The sequence below is a fragment of the Notamacropus eugenii genome, chromosome 4 (genome assembly GCF_028372415.1).
Source record: "Notamacropus eugenii isolate mMacEug1 chromosome 4, mMacEug1.pri_v2, whole genome shotgun sequence".
Classification (NCBI taxonomy): domain Eukaryota; kingdom Metazoa; phylum Chordata; class Mammalia; order Diprotodontia; family Macropodidae; genus Notamacropus; species Notamacropus eugenii.
The window spans coordinates 23,055,855-23,079,615 of NC_092875.1; the positions used below are offsets into that span (position 1 = coordinate 23,055,855).

Genomic DNA, 23,761 nt, shown 5'->3' on the forward strand with positions numbered 1-23,761 from the left:
TATAGTATCCCACAATCATTTCCCTAAAACTGAGTGCCTTTCAGGTCACTATCCTTAAGTACAAAAATTCCTACTCATGGTTCTAGTCTGACTCACTGGCCACACTATTTTCTCAAAAATACTCTGTGAGGAGGAGGGGGAAATCTAATGACTAAATGCTAAAATAATACTTTGTATTTGTAGAGGATTTGCTTTCCAAAGCATTTGCACAACTATTTTCATAGATAATTCCCTCAATAATACTGTGAATTTGGAAGGATCGGATCTACCCTCTCATATGAACATCATTTGAATGAGCTGGGAATGTTTAACCTAGATTAGAGAAGATTTAGGGAGAAGAGGAGTGCTCCCTCATGTATCTGAAGGGCTTTCAGGTAGAAGACAGCTTTTATTTGTTTGACTTGTCTGCTAAGGACAGAACCAGGAACAATGGGTAAAAGTTACAAAGAGGAGAATATAGGATCGGTGTAAAGAAAACCTTCCTAACAAAGAGAGTCATCCCAAAGTGGAATGCGCTATTTGAAAGGTGGTGTGTTCCTCCTCGTGGCAGGTCCCCAAGCAGAGGCTTAACCACTTTGTAGAGAGGACTCTTATACTCATCAGGTGTAATTTGTACTTAAGGCAGATAGACAGCACCATGGATAGAGTTCAGGACTTGGTGTTGGGAAGACCTGAGTTCAAAGACGATTGCTAGTTGGGCAGCTTAGTGACACTGGCTTGGCAGGGAGGAAGACCTGAGTTCAAATCCCGCCTCTGACACTTGCTAGATGTGTGACCCTGGGCAAGTCACTTAACCCTGTTTACCTCAGTTTCCTGATCTGTAAAATGAGCTGGAGAAGGAAATGGCAAACCACTCCAGTATCTTTGTCATGGAGATTTGGACATAACTGAAACACCTCAACAACAACAAGTCACTGCACCTCACTCAACCTCAGTTTCCCCATCTGTAAAATGAGGAAGTTGCATTTGATGGCCTTTAAAGTCTCTTCTGTCTCTAAATCTATCATTCTATATGTGACTTCGAGGCCCTTTTAGTTTAATTCAATTCAGTGTGCATTATGTTTTAGGCACTGGGAATACAAAGATCAAACAGAGGATGCATTCCCCATTCCTCAAGGAGCTAAGCATTCATGATTCTGTGATACTCAACATTCCCATAATATAGATGAGGAAATTAAAGAGTGGAGAAGTTGAGTGACTTCTCCAAGGTCACATTAAACAGGTTATATGTCCTGAATCAACTATTTTACTTTTAACTGCAGCATGATAATAGCTATTGGGCATGCATTATGGGCAGAAATGCCAACATCTAATTTTATCTCACTATTCTTGGTAAGAATACTATGGCCAAGAGTAAAAATATCATAGGGTAATTTATCAAGAGCTGGAATAGACCTTCAGAAACCATCAAATCCAATACCTTCATTTGTCAGAGAAGGAAACTGAGGCAGACAGTGGTTAAATGATTTGCCCAGGGTCACAGAGTTAGAAAGTATCTGAGATAGGACTTTAACCCATGTCTTCTTGACTCCAAGTCCAGTGCCCCCATCCACTAGACTTTACTGTGACATGCCCAAGACTACGTTGGTAGTAAGCATCAGAAATGGAATTTTAACTCTGACTCTAGAAAATAATGTTCTTTCTCTTGTACCACACTGTCTCAGGGACCCAACAAAGACACACCCTTATATTCTAATTTACTAGACACTCATACTCACCTAGTTCAACTTTCTGGTCAAGTCAACTAGTATTTATTAAGCGCCTACTGTGTGCCAGGCACCATGCTTATCACTGGGGATACAAAGAAAGACGAAAAAGAAAACCAGTCCCTGCTCTCAAGGAACTCACAGTCTAATGATCAACAAGAGAAAGCCTGTTACATTTAACCAGATGCAAGAATTCCATAAAGAATCTGAGAGTCAGGGAAACATCTGTCATATTACCATCGCTGGTGTCTTCTAGAGTGGTTAAGTTCCGAAGAACAGGAGAGAGCTCCAGGTCTGATGATGATGCCATCTCGGGAGAGCATGAAATCCAGATTGAAGGGGTCCGGTCAGACTTAGAGGCTGTGGAATTGGAGGATGGAGCTGCAGTGCCCAAAGAATTTGCCAATCCCACTGATGGTGAGTAAGGCAGTGATAATGATAACCTTATGGGTATTTAAAGTTTACAAAGCACTTTACTTATGTTTTCTTATCTGATCCTCACATCAGTCTTATAAAGTAGGTGCTATTATTATCCCTAGTTTACAGATGAGGAAACTGAGACTGAGGAAGATTCTGCAACTTGACCATTGTCACACAACTAGTAAGTGACTGAGGCAGGATTTGAACTCAAGCCTGCCTGACTCCACATTCAACACTCTAACCACTAGGTCACTTGGCTTTCAGAATCTATCTGCTATTTTTTTTTTTTTAATTTTTTAATTTTTTTAATGTTTAACAATCACTGCCATACAATTGCGATTTTATCCCTCCCCACCCACCCCCCACTACCTCCCTCCCTCCCCACGACTGCATACAATTCTGTATAGATTCTACATATACTTTCCTATTGAGTATATTTTCACTATAGTCATGCTATGTAGTCAGACTAAGATAAATGAAAGAATCCGTATAACAAATCAGAACATGATACACAGACAGATACACATACACAAACATGATCTGCTACATTATGTGAGTGACTTCCATATTTCTCTCTCTGAGTGTGGAAGGCATTTTGCCTTGAGGTCCACCATTGGGATTTTTTTTTTTTTTCAGGAGTTCTTGTGTTATTACAAAAATCTAAGTCTACCAGAAAAAACTCTCACACACTGTGGTTGTTGCTGTGCATAAAGTTCTCCTGGTTCTGCTCCTTTCACTCAGCATCAGGTCATATAAGTCCTTCCAGGCCTCTCTGAAGTCTTCTTGTTCATCATTTCTTATGGCACAATAGTACTCCATTACATTCATATACCATAATTTATTCAGCCATTCCCCAATTGATGGACATCCCCTTGACTTCCAGTTTTTGGCAACTACATAGAGTGCTGCTATAAATATTTTTGTACATGTGGGACCCTTTCCCATTTTTATGATCTCTTGGGGATATAGTCCTAGTAGCGATATTGCTGGGTCAAAGGGTATGCACATTTTTGTAGCCCTTTGGGCTATCTGCTATTTTTTTAAAAATTAAAACAAAATTTTTTTTCAATGAACAAAAATCTTTCTCCCATATTAGAAAAAAAGAAAAGAAAAACAAAACCTTTATGACAAATATGTGCAGGAAAGCAAAAACAATTCCCATATTGGCCATCTAACTGTTGTACTTAACAGCTGAAGTAAGGTATTTCTGGAGGCTGAGACTCACTTGTGGGTTAACCTTATCAAATTCTTCCTAAGGCAGATACACTTGCTTCAGAGCTTAGTACATCTACATAGGAAGGCAATGGGGACGAGAAGAGACATTAACAGTGATTTATTGTGGTCAATTTTGGCATCTAGGGATCAGGTTCAAATGCCTACCAGCCATCTTGTTGGATTTTTTTTCATTTTAAATGATTACTGATACATTTTTTGATATTGCCTTAATTTCCAAATGCCTTTATCACTCTTGCCACCTCATCCAGCAATCTCCCTTTTATAATAAAAAATAACAGGAGAGAAAAAAATCAGTTCAGCAAGAACACACTAATCATTTCTGACAGTAGATGGGCCATTCCATATCCATAGTCCCCCGCATCTCTACGAAGAATGGAAGAGATGTTTTCTTATTTCTTCTACAAGGCCAGGCGTGGTCATTATAATTCCACACTGCTCAGTTTCATTTTTTACCTTGTTCTTTCTATTTAAATTATTGTAGTCATGTATGTTGTTTTCCAAGCTTAGCTTCCATAATTCTGCATCAATTCACAAAACTCCTCCTGTGCTTGTCTGAATTCTTCACATTTATTGTTTTTTTTATAGCACTGTCCCAACCGCCTTGCTTTGAATAATCTTGGACTGTAGTGGAATGGGGTCTGGATTATTGGAGGAAAGGGAAAAATTCTTCCTCTCCATCTGTTTCTATTACATAACAGCAGCATTGGTGGGAAAAAATAGATATCATACATTTATATAAAGCCTGTCAATGGTGACCACTCTAAAGAGACAATGACATTTCATTTTACTTTTACTTTCCAAGTGTTTTATTGATTCCTCTAGGTTTTTTTAAATCATAGTTATTTCTCAGTATATTGGCCCATATACCACTTATAACAAAGATAAACCATTAAGTCAAATTCACCTAAGGAGAGATCTTTTATATGAATTCCACCTCAGTAGTTCCACGCTTCTCAAGAGGAGGGAAATGTGTTTTATCCTTGGTTCTCTAGGTCATCAGAAATAACCTGAGTTCAATTGCCTTTTAGCATTGTTTCTATTTTCCTTATTAAGGCCATTATATACATTTTTCTCTAGGTTCTGCTGTTTTCCCTCTACCTTATTTCATACAAGTCTTCCCATGTTCCTAACCTTTATTTTCTATGGCCCAATAATTTGCCATTCTACTCATAAACCCCAATTGGTTTAGCTATTCCCTTAAAGATGGAGCAATAATGTTCTCAGCAATCATTAAGCATTTATTAAGTGACTGCGGTGTTCTTGTCACTGTGCTAGGCAGGAGGTGGCAGTTACGAAGATGACCATCCCCGAAAGGGGAGGAACATGGAGTAAACTTGATTACACATATAAACCTCCACCATCTTCCAAGTCATGTAATATGATGTTTCAGTTTAACTTCATAGTGACTTTGAAATATTCCCACCCTAGGAAAACTATAGGGAAACTGATTTCTTTATCTCATTCCCAGATACTTTTATGGTGGAAGACGCGGTGGAAGCCATCGGCTTTGGGAAATTTCAGTGGAAACTGTCTGTCCTCACTGGATTGGCATGGGCAAGTACTTGGAGTGGGGGCAGTCCAGTGCTTCAAAGGCAGGGGGGGTTTTCATTTTAAATTTTATTATTATTATTTTTGACTTGTTTTCAACATTCATTTTTATAAGATTTTGAGTTCCAAATTTTTTTTCTCCCTCTCTCTTCCCCTTCTTCTTTCCTAAGACTGAAAGCAATCTTTTTTAGGCTATACATGTACAATCATATTAAACATATTTTCACATTGGTCATGTTGTGAAAGAAGGATGTGAATAAAAGGGAAAAATCATGAGAAAGAAAAAACAAAATAAAACAAAAAGGTAGAATAGTATGCTTTGATCTGCGTTCAGACTGCATAGTTCTTTCTCTGGATGTGACTAGCATTTTCCACAATGAGTCTTTTGGAATTGTCAAAGGCAGGTTTTAAGTGATCCCTATGTACCACTGCAGTGTTGTTGAGGGTTTTTGACCGATAATGAATGAATGAAAAACCATTTATTGTGACTATCATGTATTTCTTTCTATGAAGAAGAACTGAGGATTTTAACTAAATAAAGCCATGGATGAAGCATTTCTACCCCTCTGTCATGGGCTAGCTGCATGGGCTATATTTGGGAGCCAGCTTCCTTATTCCGCCTGCTGACTTTCCTGAAGTGAGAGGAGACAGTCTTGGAAGCTGGGCATGAGGAGGCAGAGTCAGTCAACACCAATAGTCAGTGTGTCTGTCTGATTCCCCTTTCCGGGCACTTCTCACCCTTTCTCATTATTCTAGATGGCAGATGCAATGGAAATGATGATTCTCAGCATTTTGGCTCCCCAACTGCACTGTGAATGGAGACTCCCCAGCTGGCAGGTGGCTCTGCTCACCTCGGTAGGAACTTGGTGCATGTCTTCATAGGGTTTAGTTTGCCTACCACCCCTATGGTTCATGTATCTCCCTCATTCAAACCCAACTTGAGCCTCAGCAGAGGAGACTCGAACCTTGGACGGGAAATCTGGTTGGGCAATCTAGGCTATAGTGTCTTCCTGCCTGCCCCAGTACAACCTTCTGATCTCTCAGCCACCCACATCTTTGACTTAATAGGTTGACCCTCACTTTTGCTCATCATTGAGCCCCTACCCCAGAGCTGTGGATTATAGTAGAAAAAAGCACAAAGACCTGTAATTGGAGAGTCCAGCACCTGCCTGTACATCTCACCTCTGCCATTTACCTTAGTGTCTCCAAGCAAGTCATTTGTCCTATGTATGTCCTTTTCTTTTTAAAGCCCTGTCTCATACATTAGCATCTGTGTGACCCTGGACATGTCACTTAACCTCTGTTTGCTTCAGTTGCCTTATCTGGAAAATAGGAAAGTAACTAATAAGGGGATTCAGTCTTTGATGACTCTGACTTTGCTGTGTGACTTAGGCCTAAATCCTTCTCTTTGGACTTCATCTTCTTTCTTTGTAAAATGAGGAAGGAACTTGGACCATCCTGAAGATTTCAGCTTGGACATTCCCTATTCCAAAGTGTTCCACTCCCCGACCCCTACCTCTGACATTCTGTGTTCTAAGTTCACCCTCAGCTCTGGCAACTGCTGGTCTAAGGCCTCTCACTTCCAGCTCTGACATTCCCTTTTCTAAGATCCCTCCCAGCTCTGACATTCCCTGTTCTAAGCCCCTCTTACTCCTGACATTCCAAATCCTATGATCTCTCCAAGTTCTAAAAAGTTGTGAGTCTAAGTAATTTCCCTAACAAATGTAGCTGGTAGAAGTTTAAATTTTAATGATTTAATGGGGTTTTTTGGGGAGAAGGGGAGTCTTTCTTGGAGATCCTGCACTCATTTCTAACAGAAATTGTTTCTCATGTTCTACAGGTGGTGTTTGTGGGAATGATGTCTAGTTCCACTCTTTGGGGAAACATTTCTGACCAGTATGGACGAAAAACAGTAAGTCAACTATAATAAGGATAACTTGTGTGTGTGTTCTCCATTGCACCTAATCAATCAATAAGCACTTATTAAGCACCTTCTAAGTCCTAACCATTGTGTTGTATTGTGTTGTGTTTGTCTTTCTTTTTTTGAAGAAGACCATGACATCAGAGAAATGATGACATGACTTGCACTTGGTTTTGTTTTGAGTGAGTGAGGGCTGTGCAGGTCACCAGCCTCACCTTTTCCTCCTGAGCCACCTGGATCCAGTGACCTGATATTCATCAGAATGACTGGAGATGGCCCAGGATGCAATGGGAGACCTTGGCCTTTTTAGGCTAAGGTCTTTCCAGGTACTTGCTTAGAGTGAGTTAATACCCATTCGGGGTGTTAGTAGTAGTCAGGGAATGGCCAGTTTAATGAGAAAAAGAAAAAAATAACTAAATCAAGCTGGGAGGGAAAGATAAACAGTTACTATTGATAATCACTCTAAGCCAAGACAGTCCAGAAAACAGCCCTTAAGTGGAGCTTGGACCAGAGACCTATTGTTGTCCAATCTATGGTCTTCAGAGTGCACTGGGTTTAAGGTTTTAGGAGAGAGAGAGAGAGAGAAAGAGAGAGAGAGAGAGAGAGAGAGAGAGTGAGAGAGAGAGAGAGAGAGAAAGGAAGGAAGAAAGAAAGAAAGAGAAAGAAAGGAAGGAAGAAAGAAAGGAAACCATTGCATAAAGTGCTGAGAATATGAAAAAAGGCAAATATCTCCAGCCCTCAGTGAGCTTCCCTCTGAGTCAGGAAACCCATGAGATACACAGAGAATAGACAGAAGGTAACCATGGAAAGGAGGACACTCACAGTTGAGGAGCATTGGGAAAGTCCTGCAGAAGGTGATGTTTGAGATGAGTCTGGAAGAAAGACAGGGATCCCAAGAGGCAAAGATGAGGAGAGAGGAGTGTTTCAGGTGTCAGGACCGCCATTGCAAAGATGGGAAATGAAGGGATGAATGGACGTCAGAGGGAACAGAAGGCAGTAATATGGGAAGATCCTGGAAAGACCAGAATGGGGAGGTTGGAAAGAGTATTAAATGCCAAACACATGACTTTATATTTGATCTAAGTGGGGGAAAGGGAGCTACTGTTGTTTATTGAGCAGGGGAGTGACATGGTTAGACCTATGCTTTAGGAAAATCTCCGTGGCAACCATGTGGAGAGTGAATTGGCACAGGGAGAGACATGAGATAACAGAAGCCAATTAGGAGTCTGCTGCATTTACTCTAGATGAGAACTAAAGCCAGAAGGTAACTGGGGGAGAGCAGAGAAAGGGTCAGATAAGGAGAGATAACCAGGAAGGTAGGAATGCCAAGATTTGGCAAATGAGTGATTAGGTGGAGTGCAGGAGGATGAGGATTTGGGGATCCTCGGAGATTGAAAAGATGGTGCTGCCTTCAACAGAAGATCATAGATTCTTATCTAATGGAGGGTACAGAATGGGGTATCCTGGTCAGATCTGAGATTAAGGAACCCAGGTCCTAGGACTTTCCCTCTTATATGACTGCCTCTGAGTCATGTAGACAGTGCTGATGTCCTAAAGCTAGTGAAACCAGGATGTGGATGTTGGTCCTCTGACTCTTAACCCCAGGCTCTCTCCTCCATACAACACCACTGCAGAGCTGTTGTTAGCCAGGGATGCCTCAGAGACACCATTCCTTGATGAATCATATGCACTGGGAAGGGGGAGGATGAAAAACTTCCTCATCTCCTTCACAGACGAGTCTCTTTCCTCCTCTTTCCCAGGCTGGCAGAGCACCACTGCCTGACACCTTCCTCCTACCTCCTGTCCCCTTTTTCGGTTCAGCCGGTGACATTTGCCGGTTTGAAAGCCTGCCTTGGTGCAGAAATCCTAATTGTCATTCCCTGAGATGCCCCCTTCTCCATCCAGCAGGGACAATTCCCTTCGTTTCAGATGTTATTCATTCTTTTGAGAAGCTTCATTCTGTTTTATTTTATTTTTTTAAAATGAATATGGGGAGGAGACATAGGCTCTGCTGAGTATTTATTCATACCACTACCCCACCTTGTGACTGGGCAAGAAAGAAATGACAATCACTAATTTTTACTGCGTCTACAATTCCTACTTATCATCATTGTGGGCAAAGCACTTTACAAACCTTAAATGGCTAGAGAGATGAACTACTGTTACTGGGACTGGAGGTGGGGAAAGTTAGGCTGAATTAGTGGAGAGTCTGGGTCATCGAGTTATTTTTAATGCATTGTATTTATTTTTACCTAATAACCCTGATTGGCCTGACAAAGTGTGGCTATGTAAAAGCCCTCAGGACCCTGCTTTAATAAGGGTTCTGCTTTAATCTTCAGGTAGAAGGGTTCTCAAAGTCAATCTGGTCCAACCAACATCTGAATAAGAATCCCCCTCCAGCAACCCTGGCCAAAGAGACCACCTAATCTTTTATTGAAGACCTTGACTGAAGGAGAACGTGCTACCTGCTGAGGCTACCCATTCCCCTTCAGGGCAGGTCTAACGGTTAGGAAATACTTCCCACTTCAAACAAAAATTTTGTTCTCTGCAACTTGGGGGCCAAGAACAAATCAGTCAGGCTATAAACATTTCTTAAGCACCTGCTATGTGTCTGGCACTCTGCTAAGTGCTATTGAGTCTAATCTATCTTCCAGATGACAAAGGATCACAAATTTAAAGCTGTAAGGAGCTTCAGTCCCTTTGAGTTTTATCCTCTCATTTTACAGATGGGGAAACTAAGGCAGAGAATTTAAGTGATTTGCCCAAAGTCACGTAGCTAGTATGTGTCTGAGGTGAAATTTGAATCTGAATCTTCCCGACTTCAAATCTCCTCCCTGATCTGATATACCAGGCTTCCTCAAACCCTTGAAGACACCTGTCATGGCCTCCCAGAATCTCATTTTTTCCAGAACAAATGTCGTTCTTTCAAACAATGTTCATTTTGTATGGTTTCTAACTTTGTTACCGTCCTAGGCACTCTTCTCTGGACATTGGCCAGGGGACCTGAGAGATGAAAATGATCTGTAACTGGCCCATCAGTTGTTTTGTGTAAAGAGGTGCATTTAAGTGTTGGAGGATCAAAGAATAATTTGTTCTCTTTGCCACAAACCCTGGGATCCCCCATTCATCGTTTATTTCTCATGGGCAATGCAAACATCTGTCTAGCTCCTGGTCCAATTATCACCAATTTGAATTGAGTTGGCTTTGAGATTCTCAAGCTGCTGCCATATACAGCTTTGGGGAGCAGGGCAAATGGGTAGGGCTGACTCCTCTTTCTTTCATCTGTTCTACTCCCTTTTCTCCTCTCCACCAGTTTTTCTGGTCTTTCCATTGTACGGGACGAATCTTGTTAGTTGACTTGTTGGCCTTTCTATGTATCCCCAGAAATGAAGACAGTGGGTAGCATACAGCAGGGGCTTACTAAATGTTGTTGACTGCCCATGAACTGATAGCTGGCTCAGTAAAAGCCCTAGACTACAAAAGATTTCAGGTCTAGGACCCTCCGATTTCCTTTGGTCATTCATTATTATTTTACTAGTAGAATGGTAATGGGGAGGCTGGGGGCATAGTTAGAGGGTATTTAACAACCAGCTCTCCAGAAAAAAAATGAAAGCAGGACATACTTTTAAGTATAACCTGTGTTACTAACATTTTATCCATCACTTTCTTAAGTCCAAACGATCCACAAAACAACAAATCAAACTCTGATTTGTCTAAATAAGTAATAAATCAAGCTGCTGATTTGTAATAACAGCTGACATTTATATAGCACTGTATAATTATTATCTTGTTTGATACTCACAACCACCCTAGGAAAAAGGTGCCATTGTTATCTCCATTTTACAGATAGGGAAACTAAGGCAAACCTTGCTAAGCTAAGTAGGTGAGGCACTGGGTAAACAAAGACAGAAAAATGAAATGAGATTTGCCATCAAGGAGCATATTTTCTGCTGCTGATGACTCCAAGCTACTTCCTTGGCTAATTATCATGTTTGTACTATATTGGGGGTGGGGTTAGAACTGGGAATATCAGAGCTGGGAGGGGCCTTAGAATAGTGGATGTCAGAGGTGGGAAGAGCCTTAGAATAGAGGATGTCAGAGCTGGGAGGGCCTTAGAACATCAGTGTTAGAACTCAGGAAAGTTTTGCCTTCACCTCTTTTTTTTTTGCCTTCAGGATGAAGTAATTGTGGGTTAAGAGATTTACCTAAGGTCCCACAGGTAGTGACAGAATCAAGTTTCAAACCCAGGTCCTCAGACTCTGCCTCCCCTGCTTTTTGGTAGTTAAGTGGCCAAGTCAGGAGCTAGAACCTGGATTCCTCTGACTCCAAGACCAGGGTTCTCTCCACTGTACCACCTTACCTTCCTAGTATGTTCTCCCACATTGCTTGGAGGAATGATAGGGAAGGGACTTTTGCTTTCTGAGGGTAAATCCCCCAGGACATCTGTCAATGGTACACACAATGTCCCAGACCCTTACTTGTGTTGAGGTGCTGGGGACCTCAAAATACGGACACACCGGGTCCTGCTCGAATGAATTCGACACAAGCCTTCTCAAAGCCAAAGAAAAACAGCATTTATTAAAGATTCTCCATACTGGGTTGACTCTTAAGGAGCCTAAGCATTTGTGACGCTTGTATTCACAAGTGGGCCAGATAGAATCTCAGCTAGACAGAGTCTGAGCTGTATTGAATCTGAGCACCTTCATGGAGGCAAGATGGAGCCTAAATACAGAAAAAAGACTGAGGGAAGCATCCAGGTGTCACCAGGTAGTCTCAGGGTCCCAGGAGTGGTCTCCATAGATCAAACCCAAGGAAGATCTTGGTGGGAATGGCTGGTAATAGGAGCAAAGGGAGGAATGTCAAAAGAATGCTAAATGGAAGACTGGGAGTATCTGGCCTGGGAGAAATGGAAGGGAATCCAAGGAGCTCCCCCTCCCCCCTAAGGCCAGACTTTCCAGGGCCCTTCAGACAAAAGCCCTCCCAATCTAAAGGAAAAAAGGTCTAGGTTTGGGCTTGCACCCCATCACTTGGCCCCCTTTTCTCCAAACTTGCTGATAGAAAGTGAGATGATTTGGCTTTTTCCTCCCATCCTGCTGAGTTTCTGTCACGCTGCAAGGGGAATTTCTTGGTGATGCTACTAGAGGGTTTCTTGTCGTCAGAAGGCTGGCTCAGGGGATCCTGGGCAGAAAGCAAACTTAACAGATTTCATCTTTCCCAAATCAAGAGACCCACATGACTCATCTCTGTTTTTATCCCTGGCTGGCTGGAGGGAGAGATTGATTTTGTGGTTTCAGTCTGAGCCTTGGTGGCTCAAAACGATCAGGGTCTCTTATTACAGAGCCCTTATGACCTCCTGTTCCTCTCCTTCCACCCAACCCCAGACCCCTTTCATTGACTCCTCCTCATTTTTCTCCAGGATCAAAGAATTCAAAGGAATGTTCATCCTATGGTCAGATTAGGAACCAGAATGGATTCCCAAGAAAAATTTTGAAAATGCCTGCTTCCCCCAATCTGTAACCCTTCTCCGCCATGCCAAATACCCTTTCTAGGGAGCTAGGGACCCCTTTCTAAGCTCTCTACAGTGATGGGCTCAAGAAGAAATGACTGAATGGCCCAGTTTTTGGTGAGAAGATCAAGGAACCATAATAGTCCATCAGACCATGATAATAACAGCTAAGTAAATTTTACTGTCTTTCCACCATAAAAGGCATCCTCCTTTTCCCCCTTTCTTTTTCATCCTTTCTTATAAGGAATGACTCTCTGAATGAGGTGGTGGGGAAACACAGTGGAAAGTCAAGGTGATATAAAAACAAGAGATTGTCAGAAGGTGCTAAGATTCACAGGGTTGCTAAACTGTCAACAAGCTTTGGCTGTCACTATTCTAAATGGAGAAGGGCAGTATGGTATAGTAAGTGGGGAGGAAGACCTGGGTGCCAGTGCCACCTCTACTACATGCAGGCTGTGTGACCCTGATTGGATTGTTCTTCCTTTGTTGCTGAAGAAGACCATGCCATCAGAAAAATAATGACATGACTTGCACTTGACTTTGAGTGAGGGAGGGCAGTGCAGGTCACCATCCTCACTTCTCCTCCAGAGTCATCTGAATCCAGTGACCAGATATTCATCAGGATGACTAGAGATGACCCAGGATGAGGCAATTGGGGTTAAGTGACTTGCCCAAGGTCACACAGCTAGTGACTGTCAAGTGTCTGAGGTGAGATTTGAACTCAGGTTCTCCTGACTCCTGCACTGGTGCTCCATCCACTGCACCACCTAGCTGCCCCTAATGAGATTGAATTAACTTTCTTCTCCATCTAGTTCAGACCTCCACCAACTGGGGAAGCTCAGACTTGGGGCTGCTGGGTGTGGATCTTTTATCTCAGCTGTGGGAAGGCTGGGGGTGGTCTGGGTAGAGAGAAGTAAGAGTGACTTTAATCAGTCAAGGCTTCCAGTCCCTCATCTGAATAGGTCCACCTCTCATTATATTAATTCCTGTCATTGTTAACCAATCAAAGTCCACTGCCAACTGTGGAGAACATCCACTCTTCCAAGGGCACATACACATCAGCAGGCTACCATGTTCTATCTTTGGGTCAGGAGAGATGACCAAATGACCATCTTTTTATTAGCAGCCATAATTAATAAAATGATTAATTACCCAGAAGTTACATCTCTCAAACTTTTTATACATCACAGAAGCATGGAAAGGCATGGAAAACCATCCTAATGGTCAGAATCACAAACATAACCTCTACATAAAAAGTGAGTTCCTTCCAGATTTGGTAGAAGAGCAATACAAGTTAAAGACAACATGACTGGGGAGGCAAAAGCACTCAAAAGCAGAAGGAGGAAAGATAAAGTGGTTGCTAAGGATACTACTAGAAACATTTATGGTGACACAGTCTCTTTCCTCCTGAACTCTTCATAAATGACAATCACTAATAGTATAAAACAGCTTAGGTACATTCAGGAACTAAAACTCCAAGTGCTCTCAATATAAATATGGGACAATCAGAGTTAATATAGTGCTTACCATGTGCCAGGCACTGTGCCAAGAGCTTTGCAAACACAATCTCATTTTATCTTTACAGCAGTCCTGGTAGTGACTTGCCCAGGGGTCCCACAGCCAGAGAAGCATCTGAGGGTGGATTTGAACTCAGGTCTTCCTAACGCCAGGCCTTGAGCCCTACTTAGCCACTGCCCAAGCAAGCTGGGCCTCTTAAAATACAGAAAAGCTGTAACTAGGGTGGGAGTCACCAGAGCTTTGCTCTAGGTGCCAAAACTGAAGAGAACCTTGACCCTACTCTCAGATCTTCATCAGAACAGCAACCACTGCACCTATAAACTAGTTAACAATACGAATTCAAACACCAAATGGAAGCTTCCTCTCCCTAGAAGCTACACCAAAGGTGAGCTACTTTCTGCTTCTGTACCTCTTGCTCCTCCCCACCTCAGAACAGGCCTCCTGAGCAGCTGCTTCCCCTTGCCCAACGCACAAGGGAATGTTTTGTGACACTTGCCCCAGGTGCAAAAAATTTCAGCTATGACTCTGGAAAGAAGTGAAGGATAGAAGCATATATCAACAATAACCACCTTTATCCTCTTCACTATACTTTCAATGGGGCAGCTAGGTGGTGCAGTGGATAGAACACCAGTACAGGAGTCAGGAGGACCTGAGTCCAAATCTCACCTCAGACACTTGATTGACACTCACTAGCTGTATGACCTTGGGCAAGTCACTTAACCCCAACTACCTCATCCTGGGTCATCTCCAATCATCCTGATGAATGTCTGGTGACTGGATTCAGTTGGCTCAGGAGGGGAAGTGAGGCTGGTGACCTGCACAGTGCTCCCTCACTCAAAACAAAGTCAAGTGCAAGTCATGTCATCATTTCTTTGATGGCATGGTCTTCTTCGGCAACAAAGGATGAACACGCATACTTTCAAAGGATTAATTTTCTGTTTTTTGATCAAAAAGTAGCACAGGATTACACAACTCTATAAAATAGACCAGTTTCATTCCTTGTGAGAGTATTTTCTGCTTAAAATAACATAAGAATAAAATTTGCCTCCTCTAAGGGTTCCTTCCTTTAACTCACCAAGGAATCAAGTCAGTGGAAGGTTTTTTTCTAAGATGTGACCCTGAGCACATCACTGAACCTCTCAATGCTCTACACAGCTAAATTGTAGGGGACTGGGTGGTTGAGGGGGGTCTGCATCAGTACAGAGGATCTCTTCACCTGGGAGGTTCCTTCAACCAGTAAAATCACAGCTCTCATGACCTCTGTCCAATGACCCACAAGTGGACATATTGTGGAAGGAGAAGAATTATATCAATTTTGATGGTCTGGTTACAAATGAAACAGAAGAAGGAAGGACATTTTAGCTCAATAGAAGGAGGGCTCTGAGGTCTGCTGTGGAAAGGCTAAGAAAGGAATTAGCCAAATGGGTTTTCCCATACTTCCAAAAGCTAAAGCAATATTATTTCATGAGACATTTTGTCAATACATGTACCCAGTTTTGAAAAATACTTGCACAAAGACCACCATGAAAAATAAAAGATGTGAAATTTATTTTCAATGAGACCTAGATATTTTGTGCTCATTATTAGTATGATGTTCTTTAACATTAATCTTATTATCATAGAGAAGGCAACCTGGGAGGAGCTCTGTACAGATATAGGAGGCTTGACTGCCGTTAGGAACCCTCTCTAGGTCTCATTTTCCCCATCTGTCACATGTGATCTCCTTGGGGATTCTTTGGCTGACTCCTCAGGAACTGACTGTATGTGACTCTGAAGTCAGAGCAGACTGCCTGCTAGGGGGTGTGGAGGTGGTGTTCTCTCCTGGAGTCTGACCTCCCGTTGTCTGCCTTTGTTCTGCCTCCTCCCACCACAGGGACTGAAGATCAGTGTATTGTGGACACTCTACTATGGAATCCTCAGTGCTTTTGCCCCTGTGTACAGCTGGATCCTGGTCCTCAGGGGTCTTGTGGGCTTTGGGATTGGAGGAGTTCCTCAGTCGTAAGTAAATATTCATTCACTAAAGATTCCAGCGCCTCTTCACAGTATGGAGGTGACCCAGGGCTGCCAAAGTATATGTCAGCGGAGTGAAAGCTGTGTGATTCTGTGCATGTCACTCAACTTCTCTACCTCAGTTTCCTCCTCTGTAACCAATCAATCAAAAAGCATTTATTAAGCACCTACCACATACCAGGCACTGTGCTAAGTGCTGGAGAAATAAAGATGAGAAGCAAAGTAGGTGCCATCCTCAAAGGGCTCATAGTCTCCTGGGAGAGGTCACATGTTCATGTATGAGCACATACAGCAAATGTATATGCAAATATGTGCTCAGTATACACACATGTGCATGTATCTAAACACAAAGTAGTTTGGAGCTGCGTGGAGGATGAAGGGAGGCTTCATGCAGAGGCACTTGTCCTGAACCTCACAGGAAGCTCCAACTTCAAGAGACAGATGCGAGGAGTAACACATCCCTGCTACAGTTCTGCTACTACCACTACTCACTATGCTTACTGCTCTGATTTTTACTGTCATTACTACTGTTGTTACTACTACTACTTTTACCACAATTATTACTGCTAGTCTTATTACCATTAATACTACTAGTATTACTGGCATCACTCTTACTGCTACTAAACTAATTAGTGTGATTAGTACTACTGCTACTATACCTCTTATAACCATTATTACTACTAATAGTCCTGCTACTATTAATTACTATCTCTTACTATCATTACAACTATTTTTTAAATATGTAGTTTGTTTATTTTTCAGTTCTCAACATTCACTTCCACGAGAATTTGAATTCAAAATTTTCTCCCCATTTCTCCCCAGCCCCCACCCCAGGACAGCATGCACCCCATCCACCCCTTCCTCCAATCTGTCCTCCCTTGTATTATCCTTCTTCCATCCCCTTTTCCCCTTTAATTTCCTGTAGGGCAAAATAGATTTCTATACTCCGTTGCCTGTAGAGCTTAATTTCCAGTTGCATACTAACATAATTTTTAACATTCATTCTTAAAGTTTTGAGTTCCATATTCTCTCCCTCCCTCTCCACCCACCCTTACTGAGAAAACAAGCAATTCAATGTAGGTCATACATGTGTAACAATGCAAGGCACTTCCATAATAGTTATGTTGTAAAAGACTAACCACATTTCTGTCTGTCCTATCCTACCCTTCATTTATTCCATTCTCTCCCTTGACCTATCCTCCCACAATAGTGTTTGCTTCTGATTATCCCTTTCCCCAATTTTCTGTCCCATCTATTATCTCCCCTCTCCTATCCCCTTCCTTCTTGCCTTCCTGCAGGGTAAAATAGATTTCCATATCCAATTGAGTATGTGTTATTCCCTCCTTAAGCCAAATCCCATGAGAACAAGGCTCACTCTTTTCCTTTCATCTCCCCCACTCTTTCCATCCTTTGTAAAAGCTTTTTTCCCTCTTTTATGTGAGATGATTTGCTACATTTTACCTCTCCCTTTTTTTTACTCCTAGTACATTCCATTCAACAGTAAATTTTTTTTTTTAGGTATTCTCCCTTCATATTCAGCTCATCTTGTGCCCTCTATCTATGTATGTGTGTGTGTGTATACATACATATATATATTTATATTTTCCCTCTAACTACTCTAATACTGAAAAAGGTCTCATGAATTACATATAACATCTTTCCATGTAGGAGTGTAAACAGTTCAACTTTAATTAGTTCCTTAAGGCTTTTCTTTCCTGTTTACCTTTTCCTGTTTCTTTTGATTCTTGTATTTAATAGTCAAGTTTTCTATTCAGCTCTGGTATTTTCAACAAGAATACTTTGAAGTCCTTTATTTCACTGAAATTTCATTTTTTCCCTTGAAGTATTACACTCACTTTTGCTGGGTAGGTGATTCTTAGTTTTAATCCTAACTTTTTTGACCTATCATATTCTGAACTCTTCAGTCTCTCAGTGTAGAAGTTGCTAAATCCTGTGTTATTCTGATTGTATTTCCACCATACTTGAATTATTTCTTTCTGGCTGCCTGTAATATTTTCTCCTTGACCTGGGAACTCTGGAATTTGGCTACCATATTCCTAGGAGTTTTCCATTTGGGATCTCTTTCAGGAGGCGATTGGTGAATTCTTTCCATTTCTATTTTACCCTTTGGTTCTAGAATATCAGGGCAGTTTTCCTTGATAATTTCTTGGAAGATGAGGTCCAGGTTCTTTTTTTGATCATGGTTTTCAGGGTGACCAATAATTTTAAAATTATCTCTCTTGGATCTATTTTCCAGGTCAGTTGTTTTTCCATTGAGATATTTCACATTGTCTTCTATTTTTTCATACTTTTGGTTTTGTTTTGTATTTTCTTGGTTTCTCATAAAATCATTAGCTTTCATCTGTTCCATTCTAATTTTTAAAGAACTATTTTCTTCAATGAGCTTTTGAAACTCCTTCTCCATTTGGCAAATTCAGCTTTTTAAAGCATTCTCCTCATTGGCTTTTTGAACCTCTTTTGCCATTTAGATTCGTCTATTTTTAAAGGTGTTATTTTCTTCAGCATTTTTTGGGTCTCCTTTAGCAAGTTGTTGACTTGCTTTTCATGATTTTCTTGCATTGCTCTCATTTCTCTTCCCAATTTTTACATCACCTTTCTTACTTGATTTTCAAAATCCTTTTTGAGCTCTTCCATGGCCTGAGACCATGGCATATTTTTTTTGGAGGTTTTAGATGTAGAAGCCTTGACTTTGATGTCTTGCTCTGAAGGTATGCTTTGTTCTTCCTCATCCAAAAGGATGGAAGAAAATACCTGTTCACCAAGAAAGTAACCTTCTATAGTCTTATTTTTCCCCCATTTTGGGGCATTTTCCCAACCAGTTACTTGACTTTTGAGTCCTTTGTCAAGTGGAGGGTATACTCTAGGGACCTATAAGCTCTCAGTTCCTCCAAGGTGGCACAATCAAGGGAGAGGAGTTTACTCCTCTCCTGGCCTCTGATCTGGGAGTAACCACAAGCACTCTTCTGCCCTGGAACTTCCTCTCCAGAGCCTCCACCAGCTCCACCAGGCCAGTGCTCCTCCTCACCCCAGGAACTGAAACCCAGATCAGTGGTGATTCCCCCAAGGTATTTAGGCCTAGGGCTCCAAAAGTGGATGCTGCTACAGCAGTGGCTGCTGCTGCCCTGGGGCCGGAGCCAGCCAGCATGCCCCTCTCACCCAGGTGCAGGAGCTTTCTCACTGACCTTTGATGCTGTCTTTGGCATTTGTGAGTTGAGAAGTCTGGGAACTGCAGCTGCTACCCATGATTCTGTGCCCTGAGGCCTGTTCCAGTCCTGTCCATGTTGCATGGTCCAGGCTGGGTTCTCCTCCACTCTGTGCCCAGTGTGATAGACCTTTCCTGTCAACTTTTCAGGCTGTCTTGGGCTGGAAATCTCTTTCACTCTGTTGTTTTGTGGCTTCTGCTGCTCTAGAATTTGTTTAGAGTCATTTTTTACAGGTGTTTTATGGGCTATGGGAGGAGAGCTAGAGCAGGTCCATCTTTCTACTCTACCATCTTGGCTCTGCCCCCCTATCATTATTACTATTGCTTCTACTACTCTTGCCATCATTACTACTACTTCTATTATTACCAATATTACTACCATTGCTACCACTGCTACTTGTTGTTGATCTTGTTAAACCCTGTCCAACTCCTTGTGACCCCATTTGGTGTTTTCTTGGCAAAGATAATAGAATGGTTTGCCATTTCTTTCTACAGCTCATTTTGCAGATGAGGAAACTGAGGTAAACAAGGTTAAGTGACTTGCCCAGGCTCACACAGCTAGTAAGTGTTTGAGCCCAGATTTAAACTTAGAGACATGAGTCTTCCTGACTCCAGGAAGACTCCTGACACTCTATTCACTGAGCCACCTGGGAGCTCATACTCTCACTACTATCAGTGCTACCATTACTATTACTAATGTTGCTACCACTATTACTACTGCCATTGCTACTATCACCAATACTAACATTATTACTACCATTACTACTGCTACTTTTACATTGTCCCTACAATTCTTAGTAGCACTGCTGTTATTACTGCAATAATTACTTACCACTACTATAATTATTACTACAACTGTTACTACAATTATTACTATGACTATTACTACCATCCATACCACTACTGGCCATTATTACTACTTCTAATCTTACTACCATTCAATTAGTAAACATTTATTCAGCACCGACTATGTGCCAGGCAGCATGCTAAGCTCTGGGGATATAAAAAGAGGTAACAGACAGTCCTTGCCCTCAAGGAACTTACAAGCTAATGGAGGAGACAACTTACAAATAGATATATACGGAGTAAGCTATATACAGGATCAACAGGAAATAATGAGTAGAGGGAAACTGGAATTAAGAGGTGTTAGGGAAGGTTCTTGGAGAAGGTGGGATTTTAGTTGGTACTTCAAGGAAGCCAAAGAGATCAGTAGTCAGAATAAAGAAGGGAGAGGATCCCAGGCATGGGAGAACCATTGATCACTTCTATTACTACTATTGACTACAATCACTACTGTTAATATTACAACAACATAATCATTATTACTCCTACTAGTCTTACTACCATTACCATTACGACTTGTTGTGATTATCCAGTCATCTTTCAATTGTGTCTGACTCTTAATGTTTGCTATTTTCTTCTCCAGGTCATTTTAAGCATGAGGAAATTGAGGCAAACAGGGTTCAGTGACTTGCTCAGGGGTTACATAGTTAGTGTCTAAGGCCAGATTTGAATTAAGGTTTTCTTGACTCCAAGTCTGGGGCACCCACCTGCCCCAACAACAACTACTATTACTGTTACTCCCATTACTACAATTTTTCCCGTTATTAATGCTTCTGCTATTATTGGTACAATTGCTCTTACTACCACTCTCATTATTACTACTACTGCTCCTCTTCTACTAGTACTACAACAATTATTCTTACTGTTATTACTTCTGCTATTACTATTACTAGCGCCATCACTGGGTCAGACCAAACTGGAAAGGTTTTTATTATGGACCCAATGAAGCTGGTATAGACACTGTCAAAGACCATGTCTAGCTTCCAATTAAGGAAGGCTTGAGCTCTGTTGACTGTAGAGGGATGAATGGAAGTGGGCCTGGGGTAATAGTAGCTCTCAAAGACCATCAACTTGATTATCAAATGATTGCTATCTGCATTGGTGGAGAGGGTGCCCAAACCAACAAAATCACAGGGGCTTAAGTTGTAAAGTGAAGTACTGGCAGGTTCATTCATTTAACAAATACATAGTGAGTACCAGCTAGGAACAAGACACTGGGGGGACTCTGAGAGGTAAAGACTCAGTTTCTGCAAAATGAGGGGTTTACTGTAGGTGTTCTCTAAGATCTACATCCTATAATCTCATGAGATTTCTTCTGGCTAGAGTAAAAACAGAGAAACCTCATGGAGGAGCTGGGCCTGGGGAGATTGGCAAGGATGGCCACAGAGAGCAAATGCACTCCATCCCCATCTTTCTGGGGTTCTACAGTCCCTGTGAAATGAAAGCACTGGGGATTTTACCACCACAGCAATGGCAACCCATGTTTCCTTCCCCTCCTCATTCCTTATTGATTCTTCTGGATCGGCTCTGGCTGATTGAGCACTGGCTGGCAGATCCTACTGGGGAGTGAGAGTTGCCTTAAAAGTCTCTGGAAGCCAGGTTCAAGTCTAGAGCTCAGGTCACAAATCTTGGGACTAAATCATTCCACTGCCATTTCAGCCTGGCTTCCTTCCCAGAACTCAGCCATCACCCTCACAGAATGGCAAACGTTCCACTCCTGGGACTTTATTCATTGACTACAGTGCAGCCATCCATTGAAGGGTGACCAGATCGTGAGAATGTTCCAATTTTCCTCTTGTTCTCAAGTGAGAAAGAAGCAGTCACATGTCAGTGTTTCTTGCCTCTAACAAGAAATTGTACGGGAGATGATCCTCAAGGCCAATTTTTCCTCTGAAGTTCAATGGCTCCCTCTTGCCTCTAGAATAAAATTTAAAATGGTGGTAGTGGTGGTGGTGATTTCCAACTCTTTGTGAGCCCTTTAGGGGTTTTCTTGGCAAAGATACTGGAGTGGTTGACTATTTCCTTCTCCAGCTCATTTTACAGATGAGGAAACTGAGACCAACAGGGTGAAGTGACTTGCCTAGAGTCACACAGCTAGTAAGCACTGAGGCCAGATTTGAACTCAAATCTTCTTGACACCAGGCCCAGTGCTGTACCCATTGAACCACTTAGCCACCCATTGCCTCTAGGATAAGATAAAAAAATTCTTAGCCTCGTATTTTAAGGCCTTCATAATAGAGTTCCTGTCTGCCCTTCCAGACTTATTTCACATTACTCCCCTTCACAAATGTTCCATCCCAGTCCCATGAGCCTTCTAGTTGTGCTCCCTGTCTCCATATCCATATCCAGAATACAGTATCTGGCACATAGTAGGTGCTTGATTTATGTTTGTGGAATGGAATTGAGTTGAACTCGGGTAACATGGCCTCCTCTTCCCAAGCAGAGTGGCCGACACATACTCTCTGGTAAGAGCTCACCGTAGCCCCAACAGTGAACATCAGGAAATTATGTCAGAATTAGCCACAGACGGCTGCTTGGAGCCACTAATTTCATGGCTCATTCATCTGTCTCTCAGCATGATAGCAATCATGATGGTGCTCATCGCCAAGTGAATGTGGCTCATCTTTCTCCAGTCTCCAACAGGGTCTGTGGCCTTCAAAAAAAGCTCGATTTTCTCACCTGAAGCACCAAGATGGTGGCTGTCAGGAGAAGCCTTCTCCTGACTAAAACAATTACTTACAGGAGTCCCTGGTGCTTACTGAAAAGGAGCAAGGGGAATAGTCTGGTCAGAATGAGCTTTAGAAAAATCCTTTTGGCCGCTAAGTGGAGGCTGGATCCGGATGGGGAGAGACGTGAAACAAGGCCAGTCATAGCAGAAGTACTCATGGACTTGGAGTTGGGAGGCACAGGTTCAAATTCCAGCTCTGACATGCTACCTGGGCAACTTTGGGTACCTTTTGGCATCTCAGTTTGCCCATATGTAAAATGGAGGTAGTGACATTTTCATTTTCCTACCTCCTAAGGTTGCTGGAACTGCAACCCTGAGTTTGCCTGAGCCAGGCTAATCTTGAAGATGTCTCAAAAAATGTTTCATATATATATATATATATTATATACTCATACACATGTTTATATGTACGTGCATATGTATATTTGTGTGTATGTGTATACGTGTGTGTACATTCATGTATGTGTGTGTGTGACATTTTCTTTGACTCCTGACCCCACCCAAGATTTTTCCCTGAAATTTCAGAATTGGGCATATTTTGCCCCAGGAAAAGTTGCTCTAGATCTTCTCATATGTAAAATCATATACTCATCAAGTATATATTAACCACCTACTATGCACCAGATACAGTACTAGGCACTGATAATCCAGAAGAGTCTCTGCCATCAGAAGACTTTCATCATTCTATCAGGAGAAACAATCTACGCGTAAGGGAAGGAAGGGCTCCACATTCTTTGAGCCTCTCAGCTCCCCTCCCACTCTCTCTGATGAGGCTGACTGCCCCCTTGGGCCTGCCATATCCCCTCAAGGCCGTGAGGCATTGGGGGGTTGTTTTTCTCTAATGCTGTCACCTCAAGCCCCTCTTCTGGTGTGTTCTCAGCAGTAGTAGTACTAGCAATTAGGACCCTGTCTCATTTAGCCAGTTAACACCAAGTAACTTACAAAACGATATTTATTGAGGAGACTACTTAATTCCTCAAGAATTCAAGTGCACATGAATTCTTTGAAAGTCCCAGACCAGTTCTTACCTATGCCATTTCGGTGCTTGGGGAGAGTGGACTTAAATTGAAAGCCATTTCAACAAAGCATTGGCTGTGCCAAG

The 23,761-nt window shown here is 42.0% G+C and overlaps 1 protein-coding gene across 1 annotated transcript in view; it reads left to right on the forward strand.

Annotated features, from left to right (window-relative positions):
- The window catches only part of SVOP (SV2 related protein), a 58,410-nt gene that overhangs the window by 11,680 nt on the left and 22,969 nt on the right, over positions 1-23,761 (forward strand). The window contains exons 2-6 of the mRNA XM_072600191.1: positions 1,963-2,123; positions 4,831-4,916; positions 5,667-5,765; positions 6,751-6,822; positions 15,729-15,853. Coding sequence (XP_072456292.1) covers positions 1,963-2,123; positions 4,831-4,916; positions 5,667-5,765; positions 6,751-6,822; positions 15,729-15,853 — 543 coding nt within the window. The remainder of the gene's footprint in view (positions 1-1,962; positions 2,124-4,830; positions 4,917-5,666; positions 5,766-6,750; positions 6,823-15,728; positions 15,854-23,761) is intronic.